Raw genomic sequence first — 22,523 nt, 5'->3', positions numbered from 1 at the left:
CTAGCATCAGGGTCTTTTCCAAAGAGTCGGCTCTTTGTATCAGGTGGCCAAAGTACTAGAGCATCAGCAACAGTCCTCCTTCCAATGAATACTCAGGGTTGATTTTGGTTTAACAAAACATATCCAGTCAAAAAAAGTCGTATTTCTAAAATATCCTTACAGGCTTCACCATGTAGAACGTCTACCACTGGAGAAACAGTTAATTAAATATGGTAGAGTCATGTAATGAAATAAACATTAAAAGAATGAGGTGATCAGGACTACCCCGGCAGTGGTTAAGACTCCACGCTCTCACTGCAGGGATCATGGGTTCGACCCTGGTCGGGGACCTAAGATGCTGCAGGCAGGGCTGTACAGCCAAAAAAAGAAATGTTAAAAAAAAAAAATGAGGTAATCAATATGTATATGTGATAACAGTAAAAACTAAGATGATCACTGGGCTCTGCATCAGTGTTATACCCTTGATGTTCAATATGATCTTATTTTTGCAAAACTGTAATAATGAGTATATGTGTAGAATAAATTATAAAAGAATTTATACTGAGATACTTATCAGTGATAATCTTGGGATTATTTAATATATTATTATTATAATTATTATTAATAATTATATTATTATGGTTCTTCTTATTATTATCTAATAGAACTTTCTGTGATGATGGAAATGTTCTATATCTACATCTACATAGTAGATGTATATAGTATATAGTAGGATGTCAAATGTGGCTCTTGTGACTGAGGAAGTGGATTTTTAATTTTAATTAACTTAAAATTTAAATAGTGGTTAAAGTATTAAACAGTGAAGCAAAGGATAACATTAAACTTAAGAGGGGCTTTGACTTTCAAAGATACTTATACTTTATAATAAGAAGGTATTATATAAATATATATACATATTTAAGTGTACATGTGTATATTCATTTATAAACGTTGCCTTGTCTCATAATTATCTGTATGTATCTTCTCCATGGGGCTTTCCTGGTGGCTCAGTCGCAAAGAATCTGCCTGTCAATGCAAGAGACGCAGGTTCGATCCCTGGGTCGGGAAGATCCCCTAAAGAAGGAAATGGAAACCCACTCCAGTATTCTTGCCTGGGAAAAATCATGGACAGTGAGAAATCCATGGAAATCCATGAAATCCATGGAAATCTCATGGAGCCTGGCAGGCTACAGACCACAGAGTTGCAAAATGAGTCAGACATGACTGAGTAACTAAAAACAACAATCTTCTCCAAACTGAAAACATAACAGTTCATTGAAAGCACGCATGACAACCAGAAATACCTCAGGTAATAATCTTTCCCTCCAAATTCACTTAAGAAATTAAAAACTAAGTAATTTTCTAAAAATTTTCAGAAAAATATAAACACAAGACATTAAAGATTATCTAATCTTAGCCTTCTTTATTAACAGGGTTCCATATCAATGTCATATCCTTGATGTTAAGTAAGCTGTTTTAGTTCTGTGATATTATTATTGTGGACTAATAAAGCTATAGCAGTGTTTCTGAAGTAAAAGATTGGAATTCACTCTCTGGTAAAACAAGGTCACCGATTTTAAAGAAAAATCCCTAATCAGTTTCTTATGTACAATTAGAAAAGCTCCTCAGATACAGCAATGGTTTCTTTCTAATTAAAAAAAATAATTTCAACAATAAATAATAATGGTATACAAAGAATTTAACCACAGAGTCTTATTCCAAAATGCAGAGAAAATAGAAACTTACTAAATTTTTTTTGTACAAGCACTCAGGTAAAAGTATCCTATTATAAAAACAAGGTCTCCACTAGTTACAGTTTTTAATTGGCAGGACTGTGTAAAGGCATTTTTTAGTATTTTATTCATTTAGAAGGTACAGATTGACTTTTGTTAAAAGCAAAAACCTCTCACATTTTGCTGGTTTTTAAAATGCAATATTAAGACTATGCTTGTGTAACAACAAAGAAAAGTTGGTGTAAATTCAGTAATACAGGTAGAGGGACTGTATCTGTAAAGCAGGTATTTGGGGTATGAATCTATGTACTATGCAGCTTAAGGAGTCTGGGAAAGGCTTAGAAAATGCTAAAACAATGCTGAATTTTAACTTATAGTAGGGGTTTATAACAAACAAATCCTTACACTTTATAGAAAGAAAAAAAAAGGTCCACACAAATGTAATCCAATAGTATTATATAATTGCAATATTATTAAGGTTATTTATTATCAACACTTATTTGGAACAAGAGAAACGAAAAAAGAATCACCTTACAATAAAAATGTATTTCTTCACATTTACAGAGTTACCATCACTTAGAACTTGATATGTATACTTGTTTACAGAACCTATTGGCTAGGCAAAGACTTGAAATTTGAAAAACATTTCCATTTATCTATACATGGGAAATTTTTAATGCATTTTACACTAGTTAAAATTCAGAACTGAAACTTAAAAAAAAAAAACAGAAATCAGTGTTTTAGTACAGAGAAAGGAAACTATCAATGGGATTTCAGCTTTCCAATGCATCATACTGCTTTATGAATCATTCAGTTCAGTCTCTCAGTTGTGTCTGACTCTCCGCAACCCCATGAACCCCAGCACGCCAGGCCTCTCTGTCCATCACTAACTCCCGGAGTCCACCCAAACCCATGTCCATTGTGTCGGTCATGCCATCCAACCATCTCATCCTCTGTCGGCCCCTTCTCTTCCTGCCCTCAATCTTTCCCAGTGTCAGGGTCTTTTCAAATGAGTCAGCCCTTCGCATCAGGTAGCCAAAATATTGGAGTTTCAGCTTCAACATCAGTTCTTCCAATGAATACCCAGGACTGATCTCCTTTAGGATGGACTGGTTGGATCTCCTTGCAGTCCAAGGGACTCTCAAGAGTCTTCTCCAACATCACAGTTCAAAAGCATCAATTCTTCGGCACTCAGCTTTCTTTATAGTCCAACTCTCACATCCATACACAACCACTAGAAAAACCATAGCCTTGACTAGATGGACCTTTTTGACAAAGTAATGTCTCTGCTTTTTAATATGCTGTCTAGATTGGTCATCACTTTCCTTCCAAGAAGTAAGCGTCTTTTAATGTCATGGCTGCAATAACCATCTGCAGTGATTTCGGAGCCCAAAAAAATAAAGTCTGACACTGTTTCCCCATCTGTTTGCCATGAAGTGATGGGACCAGATGCCATGATCTTCGTTTTCTGAATGTTGAGCTTTAAGCCAACTTTTTCACTTTCCTCTTTCACTTTCATCAAGAGGCTTTTTAGTTCCTCTTCACTTTCTGCCATAAGGGTGGTGTCATCTGCATATCTGAGGTTATTGATGTTTCTCCTGGCAATCTTGATTCCAGCTTGTGCTTCATCCAGCCCAGCGTTTCTCATAATGTAGTCTGCATATAAGTTAAATAAGCAGGGTGACAATATACAGCCTTGACGTACTCCTTTTCCTGTTTGGAACCAGTCTGTTTGTTGTTCCATGTCCAGTTCTAACTGTTGCTTCCTGACCTGCATACAGGTTTCTCAAGAGGCAAGTCAGGTGGTCTGGTATTCCCATCTCTTTCAGAATTTTCCACAGTTTATTGTGATCCACACAGTCAAAGCCTTTGGTATAGTCAATAAAGCAGAAACAGATATTTTTCTGGAACTCTCTTGCTTTTTCGATGATCCAGTGGATGTTGGCAATTTGATCTCTGGTTACTCTGCCTTTTGTAAAACCATCTTGAACATCTGGAAGTTCACGGTTCACGTATTGCTGAAGCCTGGCTTGGAGAATTTTGAGCATTACTTTACTAGCGTGTGAGATGAGTGCAATTGTGCGGTAGTTTGAGCATTCTTTGGCATTGCCTTTCTTTGGGACTGGAATGAAAACTGACCTTTTCCAGTCCTGGGGCCACTGTTGAGTTTTCCAAATTTGCTGACACACTGAGTGTAGCACTTTCACAGCATCATCTTTCAGGATTTGAAATAGCTCAACTGGAACTCCATCACTTCCACTAGCTTTGTTCGTAGTGATGCTTCCTAAGGCCCACCTGATGCTTCCTAAGGCCCACCTGACTTCACATTCCAGGATGTCCGGTTCTAGGAGAGTGTGAGTGATCACAGCTTCATGATTATCTGGGTCGTGAAGATCTTTTTTGTACAGTTCTTCTGTGTATTCTTGCCACCTCTTCTTAATATATTCTGCTTCTGTCAGGTCCATACCATTTCTGTCCTTTGTTGAGCCCATCTTTGCATGAAATATGAATGATTACAACTTCTAAACATTTCAAGTTTTATTCTTGAAACTTATGTTCATTATTATTTCCAATTGTCTCAATGGTCTCAGTAATGTTAAACAAGATCACTGATTCAAAATATATTTATTGTGAACTTACTACATATGTGCTTCTAATATTTTCATAACCATTTCCAGCTACATTTAGACTATTGTCAACTCTTTGCTAGTTTATGGAGAAATATAAGAATTAAAACATAAGTGTTTCCTTTTGCCCTAGTTATTAAGCCTCAACTAAAACTAAAAGGCATTTATACCCAGAAAAACAAAACTAAATGATCTGCTTTAGGTAGATTATGGATGATATACTGAATTCAACAAGGCAACACTAGAACCCTAGAAACTTTATAACTGTCTTTAGTGAATACACTGTCTTTAAGTGAATACAAAAATGAACACATTCTGCCCTTATTTTCCTTTAATACAGAGTTTTTCATTATTTCATTTTTACTGCTACTAAATTCTAAATTACTTATGTAAATCCAAATACACAGAGATATTTCATCAATAGTTTCAATTTTCTCTGAAAATAATATATATTCTTAACTGATTGATTCTATAAGAGCAGTGCCAGCATACAATTCACTTTTAACATATTCCCTGGCATCATTCTGCATAAAAGTTATAAACTATAAAAAGCCTAACAGAATTATAGTGCTGAAGTGTAAAAATTTTGAAAATGTTGGTTGCTAGACTCTGGTCTTTACAGCTTGCTAATATGACTCTGCCACAAGAAAAGTACTAATAAGCAGTGGCAAATTCTCTGAGTTCTTCATAATTCACGTATTTATTAGGTGTTTAAAATTTGGCAGGTATTGGGCTAAATGTTAGGGATAGAATTGTGAGTAAGTATGCCAAGTACCTCTCTCTCTTCTAGTAGCATAGACAGCAACAAAAATAAAATCATAATTAGTATAGATCCTATGATGGATGATTACAAGAAAATGTTTATGTATTAACTAGAGCAATGAGAATAAGAGGGAATATAGAGCAAACCAGTGAATCCTAAAGGAAATCAACTCTGAATATTCATTGGAGGACTGACGCTGAAGCTGAAGCTCCAATACTTTGGCCACCTGATGGAAAGACCCAACTAACTGGAAAAGACCTTGATGCTGGGAAAGACAGAAGGCAAGAAGAGAAGGGGGTGGCAGAGGATGAGACAGTTAGATAGCATCACTGACTCAATGAACATGAATTTGAGCAAACTCCTGGAGATAGCGGAGGAGAGAGGAGTCTGTCATGCCGCAGCCCATGGGGTCACAAAAGAATTGGACACGACTTAGTGACTGAAGAACAACAATAGTTCAGGTATAGAGGGATCACCTCATAAAGGACCTTAGAGGCTGAATGCAGTAAGGAATTTGAACTTAACCTAAGGACAGAGGAGATCCCCTGAAGACTTTATAGAGAAAAGGTGATGTGATCATATTAACATGTTTCTGCTCCCCAACAACCCTCAAGCTCTCTGTGGTGTTGCCGAAAGACTGGAGAGAGACCAGAATGGATGTACAAATATCAGTTTGGAGGTTACAGCAGTTGTAAGAGATGATAGTCTTCTCAGTTATAATGGTATGAGTGACAAGAGGAAGAATCTATTAATAGGGAGGAGCAACATGGACTGGCACAGGAGAAAATCCATTTTATGCCTATGAGACCACTGTAGATAAAAGGTTAAAGCTTTTTAAAGTTTTATAGTAAAGTATCAGTTAATTTCCCTTTAATCTGTTTTTTTTTTTTAATGTGCCTTATGGGTTTATATGGGGCTGCACTATATACTTTTGTATACAGGCAATATATAGTTAATGATTACATTTCAGTATCAAAGCCATCCAGGTATCTTTGTGATTTCTCTAGTCTATCATTATCAACAAATAACAATTTTTTTCAATACATCATGTTACTCAGAACATCTAGCAATTTAAAACTCAAGAATTGCTTATTTCTGGATTTTTCCATTTAGTATTTTTGGACTGAGGGTGACCACTGATAACTGAAACTGTGGATAAGAGGAACTAGTGTACTCTAGCTAATCAGACAGGACTTAGTCCAAAAAGTACTGGGTTTTCTATAGCAAAGTAGGTCTCATTTAACTCCTAACACAAACAGCCTGTTAGTAAGTTTCAAAGCATTCTTGGTTTATTGTATTTATTCTAAAAGAGAACTTTGAGAAGGGTCTGGCTGCTTTTTAAATCTGAAGAGTCAAACAGAGATTGGAACCACTCTCTTTCTTTAACCAAGGGAGATTCTGAGATAATGAATTAGTCATAAAGTAATAGAAGGACAGTAAGAAAGATGACTGGCTGAAGAAAGTATCTCTAAGCAAAACAAACAGGTCACAACCAAATGTATACAGAATACTTCCATGTTAAAAAGTTCAAAATGAGGCAAAACCAAATTACATTATTAGGGGGTGGAGAAGTAAGTGGGTTATATATAAAGACAAGGAAGTCATTGTAACAAAATTCAGCATAGTGTATTCTTCTAACCAAAAAGGGGCTTTTGGGTGTTGGCAATATTTTATTTCTCAGCATGGCTGGTGGTTACAAAGGGATTTACCTTTTAATTATTCTTTAAATTATATATTAAAATATACGTGTGTATGTATCATGTACACTCTGTATATATGATATAATTGTAATTTTAAGAATCCTTTTTAAAAATGGTGTCTCAGTGAATGAGAAAGATAGGACTTTGATTGGCCTGTAAATACTACTCTAACCTCAAAGATTAACATGAGTGTATTAACTAGAAAATTAGCACTCTCTTCAGCCCTGGAAGGTAGTACTTAATGATAAAATGTACTTGAGTGGGAGCCAAGTATTAGATGAGGGAAGAGGAGTAGTGGTAGTGCTGAGTATAGACATGAAGGAATGAGAGAGCACTCAGAGAAAACTCGGGCTTAAGATTTGGCTAGAAACAAAAGGATGAGCTCAAGATGCAATTAATATAATCGTGTTTGGAAGGACAACTAAAGATAAGCCCTATCTAGATGGAAGGACATAAAGGACCACTTAAAAAAAAGTCAAATACTATTTAAGAAAAAAAAATGTGATAACAGGTTTGGAAGAGAAATAGGTAGTAAAGTCATACTTAAATATTACTTGCTTTAATGAACTAGTACTCTTAAGGAAGTATGTGTTAATTTGATGATGCAAACTTCTACAGTTATTGAAATAAAGTAGTACATGTTTTATGAAATGAACTTTAGGTGAAGGAGGTATGTTAACACTTAGCTGATCATTTCTCACTCTTCTCATCAGAAGCTAAAGTCTTGGAATTCAAATTGACTCTATGGAGCTAGGCCAAGTATCCCTTAACCTAAGATACTGGGTTAACATGATTGCTACTAAAAATCTGTCAGTCCATCTAAGTGGTTACCCATTTGGCCATCCACCCATCTATCCATCATTTACTGATGTCATTTACATCCTACTACTCAGACATTATACTAGTTACTGGGGATATAGCAATGAACAAGTAGATATAACTCTTGTCCTCATGGAGCTTATTATTTAGTGAGACATAGAGGAATCAAAAAAATTCACACATAATTATACAATTGTAACTGTGACAAATGCAACAAAGTGGGCTAAGCACAGGGGGCTATGAAACCATAAACGAAGTCTTAATTCAGTGATGCAGGGTTGAACAGAAATGGCTTTCTTGTGGATTTAACACCTGAGCTGATATCTGTAGGAAAAACGAGAGTTAGACAGGAATGTAGAATGTAGAATGTAGACAGGAATGTAGAATGTAGAATTCCTGGTAGGAGGAATAGCATATATAAATGCCCTGAGGCAGAAAAGAACATGGCATGTAAGGAAAATGTACAGGGTTCAAATTCAAGCTTATAATGTTTTGGCCTCACTTTGAGAGCAGAGTCATTTGATATAGATACCACTGACTTGAATAAGGCCTAGAATTCTAGGACTGGCTTTTCTGCAAAGACTATTTGCCTGGACTGTAGACATCATTTAATTTGCAGAATAAACATTAAAAACATGTGCATTTTACAAGTAATAGTTGGAATGTATAGAAATCAAACTTTCGTAATTTGATCCAAACAATTTTTAATCACTTACAAAATAAACTGCTCCAAAACTTCCATGTCCGATTTCATGTAAACCAATAAAAAGTTCTTCAGGATCATCTTTATAGAACAGATCAGCAATCTCTGGGTCTCGTGGCACGCCTTTCCGCATGATGACCAATATGTGCAAGCACTTTGCTTTTGAAATCCCAATCAGCTTTCTCTCTCATTGACAAATATTTGAGGGGGGAGGGTGTAAAATTTCAGTACCTGTAGGAAAATAAGGTTTGACATTAGATTATACATTTTGTTTGGTGGCAATTACATATTAAATTCATATTAATTAAATTCATTAATTCATATTAAAAAGCATCTTGGTCTTATAAATTATAATAAAAAGACAGGTAATCCAAAAGAAAAATGGGCAATGGATCTGAGTAGATATTTATCCAAAGACATACAAGTGGCCATTAAGACATAAAAAGATGCTCTACACCATTAGTCATAAGACAAATAAAAATTAAAAACACATGAGACACCATTTTCATACCCACTAGGATGGCTATTATCAAAAAGTCAAATAATAAGTACTGGTAAGGATATGGGAAAATTCAGACCTTCCAAAACTGCTGGTGGAAATGTAAAATGGTACAGTCATCTTGGGAAAAAGATTGGGAGCTCATCAAAAACTTAACATAAGAGTTATCACTTGATCCAGAAATTCTCACTTCTTGGTATATACCAAGGGAAATAAAAACACATGTCCATACAAAAACTTGCATGGATATTGATAGCAGCATTATTCAGCAACAAACCAAAAGTATACTTGGTGAAACAAAATAAGGTGTATCAATACCATGGAATATTATTCAGGGATAAAAAGAGATGCAGTACTGATACACACCACAACACAGATGAAACATTACACTAAGTGAAGGAAGCTAGTCACAAAACACTATGTATTGTATGATTCTATTTATATAATACATCCATCACAAGTAAATTATATTATAGAGACAGGAAGTAGACTTTTGGTTGCCTAGGGCTAGGAGGTGAAAGAGTTGGGTTGATAGCTAAAGGGTACAGGCTTTCTTTTTAGTATAATGAAATGTTCTGAAATTCATTGTGGTGATGGTTGTAAAATTGTTTATATACTAAAAACTACTGAAATGTACTCTTTAAATGGGTGAATTGTACTGTATCAGAGTTATATCTGAAATGCAAATCAAAACTACAATGAGATATCACCTCACACCAGTCTAAAGGGCTATCATCAAAAAATTCACAAACAATAAATGCTGGAGAGGGTGGAAATGTCAATTGGTACAGCCACTATAGAGAACTATGCAGGCTCCTTAAAAAACTAAAAAAAGAACTACCAGATGACCCTGCAATCCCACAGGGGATATAACCAGAGAAAAACATGGCCCAAAAGGATATATGCACCTCAGCGTTCACTGGAGCACTGTTTACAACAGCCAAGATAGGGAAGTAACTTAAATGTGCAGAGAGAGAGGAATGGAAGAAGAAGATGTGGTACATGTATAGAATGGAATATTACTCAGCCATTAAAAAGAAACAGATAATGCCATTTGAGACAACATGGACAGACCTAAAGATTGTCATATTGAGTGAAGTAAGACAGACAGATAAAGTGAAAGATCATATGATACCGCTTATAAGTGGAATCTAAAAAGAAATGATATAAATGAACTTACTTACAAAACATAAACAGACTCACAGACATAGAAAAGGAACTTGTGGTTACCAGAGGGGAAGGGTGCAGGGAAGGGATAGTTCGGGAGTTGGGAACTGACATGTACACACTGCTATACCTAAAAATGGATAATAAACAAGGACCTACTATATACCACAGGGAACTCAATTCAGTATCATGTAACAACCTAAACTGGAAAAGAATTTGAAAAAGGATAGATACATGTATACATGTATAACTGATTCACTTTGCTGTACACCTGAAACTATCATAACATTGTTAATCAACTATACTCCAATAAAAATATAAAGCTAAAAAAACCAAAAATAAATAAAATAAAACAGAGAGACTTCTGTTTTAGATAACTGAAACAAATGGGAAGTAAAGATAAGAAAATCAAAATATCAATGACAGATTTTGAGAAGAGAAAGAACAGATAAATTATCAATTATGTAAGGGGAAGAAAACTCAAAAAATTTCCAAAAGGGGACTAAAGAAATATAAACATTATTATTCTGAATTGATTCTCCCATTAATGAGTTAATCAAACAGTCTGTAAGACTGCAAGGCCAAGTATATATCCTTCCTGACCATTAGCTACATAGATACTTTCTCTAGTTAATGACAACTGCAATAGGCAACTGGAAAATGTCACTTAGCCAGCATGCCAGCTGGATCTTCCTTGACTTCTATGATGAAAGCTTTTCCTAGGGAGAGACTACATATTTATCCCAGATACATGACTGACAATAGAGGTAAGACATGCAATGTACTTTAGAGTTTGTAGACTGCTATCTAATTTGGGGTAGCGGGTGGTTAGTACTACGTAGATTCAGAGAGAAAAGTCTGGTGAGAAAAACATGTGTTAAAATATATTACAATTCAGCTGCTACCTTTTTATGCAACAATGATTCTGCTTTTGAAGTATATTCATTTAGGTGTGATCTGTTGTACTTAGAGCATCAGCAGTGGTATTTAAGTTTCTATACTGGGAAGGTTACTTGGACAAATGCAAAAAAACAATGAGCATTGATTTCAAAGTGGGTAATAAGCAGTCATTTAAAAAACAAATTAGCTTAATTTTAGTTTACAATATAATCTAAATTTTGGATAAAACTGTTCTTGTCGTTGTTGTTCAGTCACTAAGTAGTGTCTGACTTGTTGCAACTTCCATGGACTGCAGCCTGCCATGCTTCCCTGTCCTTCCCTATCTCCTGGAGTTTGCTCAAATTCATATCCATTGAGTTGGAGATGCTATCTAACCATTTCATCCTCTGCCACCTCCTTCTCCTTTTGCCTTCATACAGTCCATGGGGTCACAAAGAGTCAGAGAGGACTGACTGACTAACATTTTCAACTTTTTTCCCAGTATCAGTGTCTTTTCCAGTATCAAAGCCTTCATGCAGTAATGAAGACTCACCACAGACAAAAAAACAATACTAACTAACTAAATAAATCAACTTTTTAAAAAGCCTAAAAAATAAAAGCACAATCCATAAAGGAAAAAAAGGTTAAATTAGATTAAAAACATTCTTTTTGAAAGACCTGGTTAATAGAATGAAGCCACAGTCTACAAGAAGGTCTTTGAGAAACATGTCTCATGATGGATATGCATTCAGAAAATATAAACAATCCTCAAAACATGAACAACCCAATTTTAGAAATGAGAAAAAGAGGGTGAGAGACTTCCAATTCAAGATGGTAGAGTAGAAGGATGTGCACTCATCTCCTCCTGTGAGAATACCAAAATTGCAACTAACTGTTGAACAACCATTGACAGGAGGATGCTGAAACCCACCAAAAAATGATACCCCACATCCAAAGACAAAGAAGAAGCTGCAGCAAGACAGTAAGAGGGGTGCAATCACAATAAAATCAAATCCCATACCTGCTAGGTAGGTGACCCACAAACTGGAGAACAATAATACCAAAGAAGTTATCCCACTGTTGTGAAGGTTCTGAACCCCACTTTACGCTTCCCAGCATGAGGATTCAACAAAGGGACTGGGAATCCCCAGGGAATCTTGCCAGCAGGATTTGATTATAGGACTTCCATAGGACTGGGGAAAACAGAGACTCCCATCTTGGAGGGCACAAACAAAATTTTGGACACATTAAGACCCAGAGGAAAGGAGCAGTGACCCCGCAGGTGATGGAACCATAACTACATGCTAGTGTTGGATGGTCTCCTGTGGAGGCGTGTATCAACAGGGGCTTACCACAGGGGCAGGGGCACTAGTGGCATTAAGCTGGGAAGGTCCCCCTTGGTGTAAACCCTCTCGGAGTTAGCCATTAATCCTACCACAGAGTCCGTAGACCCCAGGGCTGGGTCGTCTCAGACCAAACAATTAACAGGAGGGAGTACAACTTCACCATCAGCAGATAATTGGATTAAAGCATTACTGAGCAAAGCCCTGCCAACTAGAGCAAGACCTAGTTTTCCCTATCACCAGTTCTTGCCATTAGGAAGCTTATACAAGCCTCTTAGCCTCATCCATCAGAGCGCAGACAGAAGAAGCAAGAAGCACAGTCCCACAGTGGCCAAAACAAAAACCATATTACAGAAAGTTAAATATGATGAAAAAAGCAGAAAGTTACATCCCAGATGAAGGGACAAGATAAAACCCCAGAAAAACAACTAAATGAAGGGGAGATAGGCAAGCTTCCAGAAAAAGAATTCAGAATAATGATAATGAAGATGATCCAGGATCTTGGGAAAACAGTGGAGAAGATGCAAGAAATGTCTACCAAAGACCTATAAGAACCAAAGAACAAACAAACAGATGAATAATACACTAGAAGGAATCAACAGCAGAATAACTGAGGCAGAAGAACGGATAAGTGACCTGGAGGATAGAATGGTGGAAATCACTGTGGCAGAACAGAATACAGAAAAAAGTATGAAAAGAAATGAAGACAACCTAAGAGACCTCTGGGACAATATTAAACACACCAACATTTGCATTATAGGGGTCCAAGAATAGGAGAGAGAGAGAAAGGACCTAAGAAAATATTTGAAGAGATAAAAGTGGGAAAAAGACTAGCACACACACTTCACCAAGAAAGATAAATGGATGGCAGCTAAGGGGAAAAAAAAGATGCTTAATATCATTATTGATTAGGCAGGTACAAATTAAGACCACAATAAGATACTACTACACATCTTATTAGAAAGATTGACATTAAAAAGACAGACTATACCAGCTGATGGTAAGATTTGAGGTAACTATATCTCTCAGATGCTGCTGGCGGGATGTAAAAGTGGTAGAAATACTTTGGAAAACTATTTGGCAGTTTCTTAAAAACTGAACATACATCTACCATATGACCTAACTATTCCACTCCTAGGTATCTACCCAAGAAAAATGAAAGCAAATGTCCTAAAGAAGCACAGCACACAAAAGTTAATAACAGTTTTATTTTTAATAGTTAAAACTGGAAACAACCCAAATATCCATCAACAGATAAATAGATAAAAAAATTTGTGGGACTTTCAGACAATGGAATGTACCTCAGAAAGAAAATGAACTATTGATATATGCTACAACATGGATAATTCTCAAAATAATTATGCCGAGTGAAAGAAGTCAGAACAAAAATAGAGAATATATTTTATGATTTCACTTACATAAAATTCTGGAAAATGCAAACTAACCTAGAGTGACAGCACATCAGTAGTTGCCTGGGGACAGGGCTAGGGTGAGAAGAGAAAGGATGTGAGAAGCTTTTGGGAGTGATGAATATGTTTACTATCTTCATTATGATGATGGATACACATATACACACACACATGTTAAAACATTGTGACTTAATATGTTCAGATTATGGTATGTCAATAATTATTGCTTTAAAAAGTTGAAATAAATAAAATTGAACAGCAAGTAGAGATTGTTCTTGCAAAATAAGTCCCAGTTAATTTATTCTTAACATCAGATAAGTAAACATATACATACACATACCAACCCACACACTCAAAGGACATAAATAGGAAATTAAAGAAGAAAAAAAGCAGTGTCTATTAATGATATGAAACACATATAATTTCAATAGTAATCAAAGAAGTATAAAGTAAAATAACAAAAAACCTAATTTTACCCACCAAATTGATAAAGTAATAAAGAAAAGATACATTTTATGGTGAGAGCATAAGGAAACAGTCATCTTTATACATTCCTGAAAGAATAAAATAGGAATTCTCTGACCAAGTGTTATTCTTCTACAAGACAGTTTCTACTTGTTTTGCTTTGATTTATTTTAGTAAATAAGCCAGGGTATAAGGTAGAGTGGGCTTCCTATCTGGCTCAGTGGTAAAGAATCCGCCTGCCAATGCAGATGACATGGGTTCGATCCCTGGGTCAGGAAGATACATTGCAGAAGGAAATGGTAACTCACTCCAGTATTCTTGCCTGGGAAATCCCAAGGACAGAGGAGCCAGGAGTCCCAAAGACAGAGATCGCAAAAGACTCAGACACAACTTACTGACTAAACAAGAACAACAATAAATAAGGTACAGTACAAGAGACATGCAACAGTGGAGATGGGAAACAAGGCTTCTTTCACCTACAAATTTGAATTTCTTTGCAGGCTTGTGTTTTAGCTCAGGTAGGAGTTGGGATTTCAGGTTATTTTTTATTTTCTTCTTTTTGCTTATTTGTACTTTCTAAATGTTTTGCAAAGCCTGTTACTTTAACATGAAAAAAATTTGTTATTTCAAAGTCGAATTATGAAGCAAAAGCAATATATATACAACAAAAAAAGCAATATATATTTCTGCAAATAACAATAATAGGAATAAAATAACTTTAGCCAGGTAATTATCCATATTTTATGCCATCATCGAAAATAATGAAAATGGGTTGGGAAGATCCCCTGGAGAAGGGAACAGCTTGTGGCTGTTCTGGACAGTATTCTGGCCTGGAGAATTCCATGGACTGTATAGTACATGGGATCGCAAAGAGTCGGACATGACTAAGCAACTTTCACTTTCATAAGGAAATAATTTGAAACTAAAAAATTTTTATAAAAGAATATTTTGTCCCAATTTTATTAATTCCTTTTTTTTGTATAAATATAATAAAAGTTCACTGCAGAAAACCCAGAAAATATCATTTGCTCCCATTTGGTAGGAGAAAGCTAAGTCATAAATCTATAGACAATACCTTTTCATATATGGCACAAAATATACTGTATTGTTCAGAGTCATTAAAGCAGCAATCTTTTTTTTTTCTCTTTTATAACTTCAGTCTTTTGTATTTATGGTGCACCTATGGAAAAAGAAGAATAAAATATGTAATTATAGGGGTAAAATTCAAGAAGCAGTAACTGATAACATGACAGTTTTAAGTATTTACAAATGTAGTATTACAAAGTTAAAATTTTATCTTAATCAGTTTGTGGATGACATATGTAAAGGTAAAATTTTCGCAACAAAGACCCAGGCTACTCTGGCATAAACAACACCAGGGGGACAAATAAGTCCTTAGATTTCAGAATCTACAGTAAGGCTTCCACTGGTCTGTCTGAGTCTTAAGGAAACTCAATAGAGGCTACTAGTAGACAAGACTAATCTGACAGCATATGGTGATGCTACTGATTCTCTGTCACAAAGGTTTATATTTTGAATTGCTTTTCTGAAAGGCATGATGATTTAAATGGACTCATCAATCTTCCCTTTCCTAGTCTCTCTATAACTCATCTCTCAGATTTGGGGGTAGTGATAATTCTTTATTATCTATTAAAGAAAAATACATGCCCAGTGTAGAGTGGGAAATATGCACCATCATGAAAAAAAAATCCATAATCCTACCTAGGATAAAACTTCATTAACAATTTGGGATTGTTTTCTTCATGAACATATTTATTTCTTCATGCATATATTTTTTTGTTATACCTCTGAGATCACATTATACACATGATTCCACCAGTCAACCTCTTTTATCTAACTCTAGATCATTAGCATTTTGCCATGTTATCAAACATGGCAAACTATTCACAAAGATCATTTAAAGGCTGTTCAATGTTTATCTTATGGAAAAGCCACAATTCATTCACAACTGTTTATCCAAAATTTGAAATCAAGGCTGTATTCAATCCTTTGTTCAAATACTAAAAGTTACTGTGTTTTGAAGACCTTTGTCTTATTGTCCATTTACATTTTGGGGTTTTTTTGGGAATGTATTTCTAGAAGTAGAACTATTGGGTCAAAGAATATAATAATTTAAAATTTACATATATTGAAATAATTTGGGGATGCCTGACTAGCTTTGGATATGAAATCCCTACAGGGGGAAAAATACTATTAAAAAAAGGCACTGACCCCCATTTGCACATTTCTCCTGTAGAGGATATCCTAATCTCCTCTTACATCTATACTTATAAACTAATTTTTCATTATTTTGTTATTTCCTCTAATTCTATGGCTGTGGAATGCTTTAGATCAACTGGTAGCTAAAACTTGCCTGAATTCAGCATCACATTTTACCTAAGCATCACCCAGTCAAAAACTACAATGTCTGCATGTATGTCCTGCTAATCTAGTCTGACTATAGCTTCAAGGAACTAAAACATTCCTTGTTATATGAACACTAGTTGCGAAATTTCTGAGAAAGTAGTTTTAAAATAAGGCATTTACTAATATCTTCATGTCCTGACTAGTTTCAAATGCAGGAGGTGTTCACTCCTAGAAAATATTTTTCTAATGCTATGGACACACATGCTGAGTATTTTTCTTCTCTCTAAATACTTATTCATTTTTACATAATTTTCCTTAAAATGGGTACTCTCTCCATCTGCAGTTACACAGATCTATAAATGTTTTAAAATAAACTCTTTAAGATTTCTAGGAATTAAACTTTCTTGGTTTTATCATTCCCCCTCCCCCACTAGAATACTGCACATAGCATTACGGCTGAAAACCTTACTTCTAAAGTCCAGTTCTTTGGCCACCTCATGCGAAGAGTTGACTCATTGGAAAAGACTCTGATGCTGGGAGGGATTGGGGGCAGGAGGAGAAGGGGACGACAGAGGATGAGATGGCTGGATGGCATCACTGACTCGATGGACGTGAGTCTGAGTGAACTCCGGGAGTTGGTGATAGACAGGGAGGCCTGGAATGCTGCAATTCATGGGGTCACAGTCGGACATGACTGAGCGACTGAACTGAACTGAAAGTTTATTCATTACACCTAAGATGTTCTGGATTTTTCCCCCATTTAACCACCTTCCTTCTTTATTTATAAATGTCCCTTGGGTTCCCTGAAACTGTCCTCTCCTGTTTTTCCACATTATTCCTCCTGTAGTTCCTCTTCTCTCTGATCTCTAAATCAATGTTATTCCTCCAGGTATTTGCCTAAAGGCCTCTGTGTGATGTAGGCTGCTATCCTAATTTCTGTCCACTTAATGGTTTCAAGTAACACTTTGTCAATAGAAACTTCTGGCCACTGTTTTAAACCCCAGACCCATTGTTTCAACTATCCATTTGGCTTCTTCCCTAAATGTGCATGCATGCTCAGTCACTTCAGTCATGTCCTACTCTTTGTAACCCTATTGACTGTAGTCTGCCAGGATCCTCTGTCCATTGGATTTCCCAGGCAAGAGTACTGGAGTGGCTTGCCATTTCCTTCTCCAGGGGATCTTTCCAACTGAGGGATTGAACCTGTGTCTCCTGCCTTGCAGGCAGATTCTTTATCGCTGAGCCACTAGGGAAGCCCCTTTACTAAATGGCTCACATCAACTTTCTGACTCTTTCCTTCTCATTTTCCTTAACATTCAATTAAATCACAAGTGTGCTTCAATATTTCTTTTTATCTGTTCTTCACTTTCCCTTTCTGTTAGCATTCATTATCTCTCTCCTTTGTTTCTGCTCTTTCAGCTTCTAGTCTATCTTTTCTGGAATTCATCTTTAAAACACTACTATTACAATCATCTTCCTGAAGCACAGTTAAGATAGTAGCACAGCTCTGTTCAAAATACTTCCATGTTTCCATACTGCCTCCAGTAGAAACATTAACTTTACCTAAATAACATTCAGAGCTGGCCTCAAACCTCATGAAAAAATGAATTACTACAGTTGCCTCATCATACCTTTGTCTTTGCTTACGCTAATCCCTCTACCTAGAATATCCACATCCCAACTATTCTCACAGTCTAGCTAAATGTCACCTCTCTTCTAAGGCCGACTGTTTTCTCTTTTTGCTTTCAGTTTTAAAAACTTAAATATTGGTATAAGTAGTATAACTGGATGACAAGTGCTTTCTTCAGAGGAGGATACATGTGTAAATCTATGTTTTGATTAATCACTATATTCCCCCATTTTTTTGAGATAGAATTCACATACCATATGATTTCATCTATTTAAAGTGAACAACGGTTCTTAGCATATTCACCAATGTGTGAGAGCATCACCATGGACAGTTTTAGAACATTTTCATCACCACAAAAAAAGTTTTATTTCCTTCAAATATTAATCTCTCCCATCCAACCTCTCCATTCCTTAGCAACCACTAATCTGTCTCTATAGATTTCCCTGTTTTGAACATTTCATCTGAATAGAATCATATAATATGTGGTTTTTTTGTGACTGGATTCTTTCCCTAGCATAATGCTTTTAAGATTCACCCATGTTGTAGCATGACTCAATATTTCTTTTCATTGATGAGAATTCCATTGTACAGATATACCACACTGCTTACCCATTTATAAGGTGATAGATATTTGGGTTGTTTCCACTTTGGGGCTATTATGAATACTGCTGTTATAATCACTTGTGTACACATATTTGGTTTCTCTTAATTATATTCCTAGAATTGGAACTGCTGGGCCCTGTGGCATCTTTATACAACAGATAGTCTATAAAAATCTGCTGACTCTCCTTCCCTTTTCCACTCCAATCTCAGCACTGGGAATGATCTTTAAATTCATCCTTCCCTCAAAAGCTGAACTAGAACATTTTTCCTTCCAAGAGGATAACATTATAAGAATTAACTGAAGATGAAGTGATATGCATGAAATTATTTTTCCTCCTCTTCCTTGACCTCCTGCAACCTCAGGTATTACATTTATAGTGAGAACTCAGAACTGTGCCAAGAATGTAGAATTTCAGGTCTCAAGCTCTTGGGCCAACTGAACAATCCAGCTAGCTTAGAGGAAAAGATTGCATCAGAGATGTGGAACTGAAATACTTATCCTCATGAAATCCTTATCCATTTATTCTGAGGAATGGAAATCCTCCAACAGTGATAATCAAGTAAATTATTTTTCACAGACATTCTAACTTAATATACACTTGATAGAGAGCAGAAATATAAATATTTTTCATGTTTTCCCTTTTCCCAGAAACTTTCCAGAAAGATGATTCAGAGAAGATCTTCGTTGCTTTTCAATGTTGTAGTCACACTTCTGCAACAATAAACCTGGAGCCAACCAACTAGACTGAAAATCCACAATATTTCAGCATTAAGAAAGGAAGTAAGAAAGCTTCATATTGGATGCTACACATATGAGGAAATCAAAAATATGACACAAATGAACTTATCTACAAAACAGAAACAGAGTCGCAGACACAGAGAACAGACCTGTGGTTGCCAAGCAGGATGGTGAGTAGGGGAGAAATTGCTTGGGAGTTTGGGATTAGCAGATGCAATGGAAAAACAACTAAGTCCTACTATATAGCACTGGGAACTATATTCAATATCTTGTGATAAACCATAATGGAAAAGGACAGGCATAATGAGGTGAACGAACCTAGAGCTTGTTATACAGAGTGAAGTAAGTCAGAAAAAGAAATATAAATATTGTATACTGACATATATATGGAATCTAGAGATGGCACTGATGAATATATTTTCAGGGTAGCAATGGAGAAACAGAAGTAGAGAACAGATCTATGGACATGGGGGAGGAGAGTAGGGAAAAGGGGAGATGTATGGAGAGAGTAACATAGAAATTTACAATACCATATGTAAAACAGATAGCCAGTGGGAATTTGCTGTATGACTCAGGGAACTCAAACAGGGGCTTTGTAACAGGCTGAAGGGAGGGGTGTGGAGGGAAATGGGAGGGAGGGGACACGGCTGTACCTATGGCTTATTCTTGTTGATGTATGACTGAAAACCACAAAATTCTGTAAAGTTATCTATCCTTCAGTGAAAAAATTTTAAAGCACACTTATGCAGTACTGTTATCCCAAATTAAAATTCCTTCTAACTTCTCACTCCAGAAAACTTTTTTTCTGAATCAAGCTGCCTAAATCAGACTTCAAAACACCAAAAAGTTTTCTATTTTGGAGGGTGATAAGAAAAGTTTAATTTAATATAAGATTGAACTTCTCTGTCACTATTTCTCCAAATATACTTGAATAAATAGTGGTGGATTCAGTTATTATGGATACAAATTTGGAGATCTCTTTAAGAAAAATTTTTTTACAAACTTTCCATACAAGAATAAGGTATAGGACCTTAGGAGCTGGTATAAATAAGGAGCTCTGAAATGTAAGTTTCACAGTAAATCTGCCTGTGTAAATTTCTATTACTGTATTCATGATTTTGTTCCCAGAAAATACACAGAGGCTGGTAAAATCTTCATTTTACAGCAATGAAGAAAAAAGTAGAAATTGATGATTGGACTTTTTCAAAGTCAGGACTACTCTGATATATTTAATCCTCTGATCTTATAATACAACCTCCCATATAGACTTAAACTATCTTTAAAGAAAATAACAGAAAACTGGTTTTGAATAGTTTTTACCACTGTCTGTCACTAATACTTAATTGTTATGCTGAGGTAACAAACCATTTTTATGGTACTTTCAGTATGAAAATGAAGTGTTTTCTTTATGCCAAATGATCACACAGCCAATTGTGACAGAATTTGAGAACTGGAAGGGGATTTTAGTGATCATCTAACTTCTACTTAAGCAAATAATGCAGAAGTATCTGGGACTTACCATCATACCTTGTAGACTACTTCTAACTGACATTAAATTATATGAAAACAATCATAGTCATCATTTAAGACTATGTGTGCTTAAAAAGTAAAAATATCAATTATTTTGGTTTCTTAAAAAATATTACTTTCTCCCCCTCTTACAAAAAGAAAAAGAAAAACAAAAACAGGTTTAGGTTGAGAGACAAATGGGAAAGGAATCATTCCTTTAGATTTCTTAAATTTAATACCAAAAGGTTTTGTTCTGCCTGATAGTTTTATATGTGGCGAGCAACTTTAAATTATGCATTCATTTTGGGGAAAACAGTACATTCTTAAAATTAAGACCACTATAAAAATGGTGTCTGCTAAGTCACTTCAGTCGTGTCTGACTCTGTGCGACCCCATAGATGGCAGCCCACCAGGCTCCCCTGTCCCTGGGATTCTCCAGGCAAGAACACTGGAGTGGGTTGACATTTACATAAATTCTGAACTATTCGAATGGATTTAACCAATCTTTTGAAGTCTTCATTTTACACAACTTAAACATGTGTGGTATAAAAATTGTAATGATTATAATATACATAATTTACTCTCTAATACAGGGTTTTTCAAATCTGATTAATATTCAGCTTCCTTATAGAAAAACACTCAGATCTCTAATGTTTTCTCAAATTATTTTTAGTGATTTCTTTATTCATATGTTCATTCGTCCCAAAAATGTTTATAAAGTGCTTATTATCTGCCCAGAACTGACAAAGCTTTAGGCTCTTTCCTACTCTTATAAAACTTACATTCTAGTGGAGAGAGACACATAAATATTGCTATGTCAGGTACTAAGAAATATCATGAAGGAAAATAAGATAAAGTAGAATCAGTTAATATTTTAATATTTTGGTAACTTAGGAAAGTGAAAGGAGTATCTTTTGTCATCCATGACAAGTCCCTTCCAACCATGCCTGTGTGTGTGTGTGTGTATGTGTGTGTTAGGTGTGTGTGTATTAGCTGCTCAGCTGTGTCTGACTCTTTGTGATCCCATGGACTGTAGCTCTCACCAGGCTCCTCTATCCATGGAATTCTCCAGACAAGAATACCAGAGTGGGTTGTCATTCTCTTCTCCAGGGGAATCTTCCTGACCCAGGGATCTGAGTTTATGTTAAATGGTGACTTAGAAAACCCCTTAGTATAGGGGCTGATAGCCAGGAGAACCAAACCTGATAGAATTGGAATTTTCAGCCCTAATCCCTGACCTCAAGGGAAAAGGGAAGGACTGGAGTGACCAAAGATTGATTGTACTTCCCTCAGAGTTTGACTGGTAAACAATCCACCTGCAATGCAGGAGGCCCTGGTTCAATCTGTGGGTCGGGAAGACCCCCTGGAGAAGGGAGAGGCTACCCACTACAATATTCTTGGGCTTCCCTGGTGCCTCAGTCAGTAAAGAATCCACCTGCAATATGGGAGACCTGCATTCAAAGCCTGGGTTGGGAAGATCCCCTGAAGGAAGGCATGGCAACCCACTCCAGTATTCTTGCCTGGAGAATCCCCATGGACAGAGAAGGTTGGTGGGAGACAGTCCATGGGGTCACAAAGAATTGGACTAA

The 22,523-nt window shown here is 36.0% G+C and overlaps 1 protein-coding gene across 9 annotated transcripts in view; it reads right to left on the bottom strand.

The window, feature by feature from the left end:
• The window catches only part of TAOK3 (TAO kinase 3), a 197,851-nt gene that overhangs the window by 85,683 nt on the left and 89,645 nt on the right, over positions 1-22,523 (bottom strand). For 6 of the 9 annotated variants that reach the window (XM_061384853.1, XM_061384855.1, XM_061384857.1 and 3 more), the window contains 2 exons: positions 15,162-15,266; positions 8,338-8,555 (listed from right to left, as the gene is read on the bottom strand). In XM_061384853.1, the coding sequence (XP_061240837.1) occupies positions 8,338-8,457 (120 nt within the window). In that variant the 5' untranslated portion in view covers positions 8,458-8,555; positions 15,162-15,266. Of the gene's footprint in view, positions 1-8,337; positions 8,556-10,895; positions 11,432-13,630; positions 13,697-15,161; positions 15,267-22,523 lie in introns of those variants that run through there. The other 3 variants (XM_061384859.1, XM_061384858.1, XM_061384860.1) reach the window with 3 other exon arrangements.

This window comes from Bos javanicus, chromosome 17 (genome assembly GCF_032452875.1).
Source record: "Bos javanicus breed banteng chromosome 17, ARS-OSU_banteng_1.0, whole genome shotgun sequence".
In the NCBI taxonomy this organism is placed as follows: domain Eukaryota; kingdom Metazoa; phylum Chordata; class Mammalia; order Artiodactyla; family Bovidae; genus Bos; species Bos javanicus.
Note: the sequence above shows the minus strand (reverse complement) of the source record. Positions and strands in the feature narration are given on the sequence as shown.